Consider the following 6608-nt stretch of genomic DNA (forward strand, 5'->3'; position numbering starts at 1 on the left):
GCTATACAGAAATACAGAATTAGCACTCTTTGTTTGGCACTCTTGGCTTCCTTAAGAGGTTTTCCACCTCCAGCTCAGTCACTCCTATGCCAGGCTGATGAGTGCTAATAAGTACAAAACTGCAGTCCTCAGCTGGAATTGACTGAGCTGGCAGTGTATTTCACGAAATAGAATGTTTAGCAAATTGTTTGGGGGGAGGGGTGGGAAGAAACATATGAAATACCTGGAAAGGAAAAAAGGCGAATGAATCCTTTGAAAGGAAGAAAAAAAAATCAAGTTACTTGAGTTAGATCACAGGGGTGCATTACGTCAAATTCTAAGTGGTCAGCGGACAGCAGATCTTCGGTGAAACAGGAGCTCATATCTTTGTTTTGTCTTTAAAAAATTGTAAAAAAAACCTTTTGAATATTTTTGAAAACTTTTTTTTCTGAAGAGGACGAAATGTTTTGACCACTACATAGTAAAATTTTAGAAATGAGGCTATTATCCTTTTTGCAGGATGAGTTTAGAAAAAAATTAAACAAAGGAAAAAATCCAAAATAAAGGTTTTTTCAAAAATTCATAAAAAGTACAAAAATTGCTCTATCTTCAAAATTGTTTTGTTCATCATATTTAAAATTAAATTTCCAACACTATAGTACAAAAAATATTTGTCTGACACAATTAGTTTGGGGAGGTTAAAAGTACTAAAAAGTGCTAAAAATCACATAAAATATTTTCCTAATTAAAATATCAAGAATCGAAGCCCAAGATGCACATTGTCGGCAAAAATTGTCCCTGTACGCCAAATTTCTTCTTTCTAGGTCTTACGGTTTTCCTGGGATACACCCCACACACACAAACATATTTTATTATATGTATAGATTTTTCTGAAATGTATAACTCCCAGACTTAGTTATTCTGAATTATTTTAACAAAAAATATTTTGTCCTATTTGTCTATTTTAAATCAATTTCAGGACTTCGTCATGCAGCAAATGCTAAAGTTTTTTACAACATTCTAAAACTAAACTTGTGCTCAAGCACAGCTTTTGAGACAATCATAAAATAAAATTATAAGAAATGGAGGAAATGCTATTTTTTGAAGTTATTCTTATTTTTCTATTCTTGATTTGGAAAAAGTATTTTTCTAACATTCATTCAAATATTTTAATGGATTTTTCTTTCATTAATGTAGCATCAAGAAATTAGTGAATATGCAACTCTAACAAGAACACCAAAAAAATTGCTTGCTGTAGACCCCCCTTCAGTAGCTACATTTGATTTAAACCACTCCACAGAAAATGGGACCTTAAAATCCAAGCATTATGCATCACATCCTGATATCCTGGAAGCAACTGCTTCTCTTAACAGAAGTAATGGTAAAATATATCACAATGGACAACATCTTCCTTCTATGCGACTGTAACAAAATATTTTGCTTAGCCATTTTACATTTAATGATATTTGGTTTAAATTTTATGTAACATAAAAATCTATCTTTGAGTCATCTCTTAGTAATCAAGAAATATGAACATTGTTTGAAAAATATATCTAATTGAATTTTTTAAAGCTTGTTTTAATACTAGTTATGATTTTGGCTTTTTATAAATTATCTTTTCTATGTTAAAGCTAACATTAATTTTAAAATGAGGGAATAAAATTTGAGAAATAGCTTTAAATCCGCAAATGTAACTAATATTGTAACAATCAAACTTTTAAAGCACAAATTTGTAAAAAAATATTACAGGCACATGTTTTAAGATTTCAGGAATTTTTTTTTTTTCCCCAATGCTGAAAGGTGTGAACTGCTGCTTGTGAAATCATCCAACAAAAACTTTTGCTGGGGATTTTTAGGTTGTACAATTATCAAATTTAGTGTTTGTCATATTTCATTAGTGCATGTTTAATGTTTTTCTTACAAATGACTGAAATTAAAAAAAAAAAAAAAAAACTTTGAGATTCATACTAATAACTGAAATCTAAAATGAATGTAAATAATTAAAAACTTTTATTTACATTTTTGATCAAAATTATGCATTAAAACAATTAGTCAACATTTATATAATACCAATATTCAACTTTAAATCTTAAATTGTTTACAAAATATTTCAAATAATTGTTTCAAGGCTAAAGGAGCCCCTCTCTGTAGGTGCAAAAATTCTTAACACAAGACCGCAAATTCGTTGTAAGTTTTTTCGAGTAATTACCTTACTTATAAATTTGCTGTTACATGTTGAGCGTTCCTGCACTAATGAGGGTGCTCCACTCTAGCCTTGAAACAGCTATTTGCCATTTTCTCTTTGTGATTTTTTTCTTTATCTACATTAATTATTGACTTTATGCATACTTTAGTGCAAAGATTGTTTGATCATTTTTCATATGTATCATAATTTGTTAAGTAAATTAGTAAAATAAAAAAAAATCATTTAAAAGTTATTTGCTATAGATTGCATATATTGTTTGTTGCCTTTGGTGTTATTATTGAAAGAATTCAGCTTTGCTACAATTCTAAAACATTGATGCTTTGCATGTAAAAAGAATTTGAGAATTTTTTATTATTTTTTTTTTTGTCATGTTCTTAACAAAAAAAAAAAAAGAAAGAAAAAGAGAAAAATATCAAAACACATTTTGCCTTTTTGATTTCTGAAAATTATTTGGTACATTATTTTACTAAAAAAAATGAAGTGCATATATTAAAAGCATTGTATAAGTATGATCATCCACTGCTATAATTCAAGTCAATTTTTCAATTTTGAATCATTATAGTAGAACATATAACATATGGAACATATGTTTGTCATTGATATAATTAGCTTTATTATTCTTGTTGATGCCATGAATCAATTGCTGTTGAACAGTGAATTACGGATAATGACTGGTTTCAAAGCGGCTTTCCAGTTAATATAAGTCTTAAAATTTATACCATTCTCATTAGACATCATCGTTATGTTCATGCTTTAATAGACTTCATTGCAACATGATCTTTATCTTGAGACACATTGTGAATATCATCGTGAACTTATGAATTTAAGGTATTTTAATTTGATTTGAAGTACATTAGAGCCTCAGTTGTCCAAGCCCCAGTTAACAGAGGTTCCCGATTAACCAAGGTACATTAGTATGTAAATTTGTACATACAAAATGTGTTCTGGACTTCTTTAAGAAATAACTTTTTTAACTTAAACATATTCTCTTAGTATGTATGTACAATCTGTGGTGTAATAAAAGATTTCTCGACAGGAGTGTCCAGGGCAAAAATAACCAGCTAACAAGCAAGTCATAATTTTTATCAAGTCGAAATTTTATAACTAATTTCACACATGCAATCATGCAAGTTTAGAACTAAATGAAAAAATATCTTCAATGAGAAATAATAACTTGTATTTTCATTATGGAAGTTTTATTTTGAGCTTCAAGAGTGGGTCTAAATTCGGCAACCAACCCCTTCCTTACACCACTGTGTGTGTACATTTCCATATTCGTATGTTTGTACCTTAATTTTTCATTTCCTAATATGTACAGTAAATGACTTTTTCCACATCTTTGACGACATTTTCCATTCATTTCACTAATTTACTCATGTCACTCGCTTGATTTGGATCGAGTCTGTTATCAGAGTTTATGATAATCCGAGGGTCCCTCAGTCCACATTCCCTCAGATAACTAAGGCTCGAACTGTATTTTTAAAATTATTTTCAATTTAGATTTTCTGGTATATATCTCTTATCATTTATTATGAATGTTTACCATTTGAATCATTATAAGTTTTTTAAAAACAAAAAGATCCAATGTATGAATTTATTTATACAGTGGCCGCCGTTTATATGAATCATGTTTGATCTAAATAGTTTTGATTCCATAAGTGACTTATTCAATAAAGCGGCAACCTCAATCAAACTGGATTTTGTTCTGTTTTTTTTTTTTTTTTGAAGATTTGATTCATTGAAGCGGCTGATGCAATTCACCACTGATTCAGTTAACCGGCATCCACTGTATTGTTAAAAAAATTATAAAATATATTTTTGAATCATTCATTGCATACTTGCAAGTAAAACCCCATTTTTACCTAACAAAACTCAGTCATCTTGCCCATTAGGCTTGTAATAATTATAAAAATAGTTGTATTTACTATTGAAGGATTTCTTACTTTTATATCAATCGCTGAATTTCGGGTGAAAGAGTTCTAGTCTGCAGTCCAAGGTTTAAAATTCCAAGAGTCAGAGTCAGTAATTTTGCTTCAAAGTCTGCAACTATGCCAGTGCTTGCATAGTCAGAGTTGCACTGATTTCACGGAAAAGGAGTCAGAGTTGAAGACTCTAAAATTGCCATGGTCAGTCCTCTACCCTCAGACTCCACTGACTTGTTTTGGAAAGCTGCTTTTATATTGTATGTATACAAGCAAGTGGAAGAGGAAAAAGCTCTTGGTATAAAATTGATTATATATTTCTAAAAACTTTTAAGCATGTAAATATATGTGATAATTAAGTGCTAATGCTTTTAAGAAATAATCTTTGATGCTTTTTAGCAATCAATACTTTTAATAACAAATGTGTGCCTTTTTATTGCTTGCCTATTGGATTTATGTTGTGATAAACTAAAGCTTATGAGCTGAATGCATCATTTTCATCATCCATTTTCCCATTTTACAAATTTTTCAAAGGATAATATGCTGAGATTTCCTAAATGTCATTCAAAATTATGCAGTGTATTTTCCAAATTTACTTTTAAATTATTTTTTATATTCTATCAAAGAATATCTAGATGTTTATTTACAGCTTTAGCTGTTGAGGACCAAATGTATAAATTTGTTTTAATGAAATTCTGAATAAATAAATTTTGTTTTCATTCTTCTTAGCAATTTTATTAGTCCAAGCCAATTTGTTTTTCTTTTCTAGTATTTATTACAAAAAATAGAAATTGGAATTCCATGGCAAATTTTGAATCATCCCATTGAGCAAGGGGGGTGGGGGCCCAATCTTTTTTTTTTGCTCAAGGGCCGTTCCTCATACTTAGATGATTCCCATGGGCCCGAACACATATACATTTAAAATATATTTCATTCTTTTTTCATAACTTACTTGGGAAAACGCAGAAAAGGAAAGAAAATAACAAGGCAAGAGTTGTTGTTATTATTGTCACTTGCTTTTTTTATTGATACGAATTTTTCATCTGTTTTTTAAAAAAAAATTCTAACTATTTTGCTTCAAGTTTGCTACAATCATTCGTAATATGAATATAGACTATCTGTTATGAAAGTTCCATAATATGTATTTTCAATTTGTGACGAACATAACAATGGACTACACGGATCGACTTCATGGACCACATCTAGCCCGTGGGCTGTAGTTTGGGCTCCACTGCTACAGAGTATCGTACACTTTTTTTGAAAGTACTGTCATAAGATAATAATTTTAGATTTGTTGAGTTTTAAACACACACACACTAAAGTACTATATACATTCAAGGTGCTAAGAGGAAAAAAAATAGATCAAATTTTCAAGTATTTTTTAATGGGCATTAGAAATTTTAGATATTGATTGATTTACATTTGTAAATAAAATGTAACTCAAGAAGCTGATATTTTTAAAGATGTGGGAAATCATCAAATTTCAAACACCATAAACTTTTATCAGAAGTTCAGCAAATTTTAATGCAAATATTTATGTTATTCAAATCATTCCACAGTAGTACTACACAAATACCAAAACAAGGAGTTTCGTCTAGAACTACACGAGCCTACTTTCCGGTACACCAATATCTACTTTCTAGTATCTGATCAATATTCTCAAAAATAGCTAAAATCGCAAATTGTTCCAAAATATTTTTTAAAAATATTTTAAGCTGACCCCTTCTAGGAACAAAATATGCCTCACTCATCAAATGCATTTGATGCATTAAAAAAATAAATAAATAAAATAAACGAGGAAATAAAATAGCACCTTTTAAACAAAGCAGCCAATACACTTTTTTCCATGAAAAAAAAAATCTAACCACATTCAAAAAGAAAAAAAAATCATAATCTCAGTTAAATACATAATATCAAAAAAAAAAAGTTTTGTTTTCCCCTGTTGCCAAATAATAATTTCAAAAATGAATTAATGTAGTTAAAAAAAATTAAATAAATAAATAAAATAAAAACAATCAAATATCAACTTAAAGAAATAATTTTCATTGTCAAAAAAAAAAAAGAAAAACCGTCTGTGCATATCTTTAAGTAGAACTACGAATTTCTCCACCAAAAACTGATTACATAAATTAAAACTTAAGGGTGAAAATAAAAAGCAAATCATATTAGGAATAATTATTTCACAGTAAAAATCATGGCTGCAAAGTCGAAGTCAGAGTCAATCTCATTTTGGGACAAAAGAGTCGGATTCGGGAGCCGAAGGTATTTAATTCAAAGCCTCGGAGTGGGAATCGGTAATTTATTTCCCTTAGAGTCCGTAACTCTGCCAATGTTTGCGGAGTCGGACTTACTTTGGGATAAAGGAGTCGGAGTTGAATTTCCAAAAGTCGGAGTTTGTCATTTTTCCTCCATGTATAAATTTTGGCCAAAGCAAATCAGAGTCCGACTAGTTTTCGGGCACAGGAGTAGGAGTCAGATGCCTCAAAACTCTTGGAGTCGGA

General features: G+C 29.8%; 1 protein-coding gene across 1 annotated transcript in view; it reads left to right on the forward strand.

Annotated features, from left to right (window-relative positions):
- Positions 1-4795, forward strand: part of LOC129233322 (brain-specific angiogenesis inhibitor 1-associated protein 2-like) — a gene marked incomplete in the record, with an annotated part of 125876 nt that extends 121081 nt beyond the window's left edge. Inside the window, 1 exon segment of the mRNA XM_054867374.1 lies at positions 1177-4795. Coding sequence (XP_054723349.1) covers positions 1177-1407 — 231 coding nt within the window.
- Between the last annotated feature and the right edge of the window lie 1813 nt (positions 4796-6608).

This window comes from Uloborus diversus, chromosome 1 (assembly GCF_026930045.1).
Source record: "Uloborus diversus isolate 005 chromosome 1, Udiv.v.3.1, whole genome shotgun sequence".
Taxonomy (NCBI): domain Eukaryota; kingdom Metazoa; phylum Arthropoda; class Arachnida; order Araneae; family Uloboridae; genus Uloborus; species Uloborus diversus.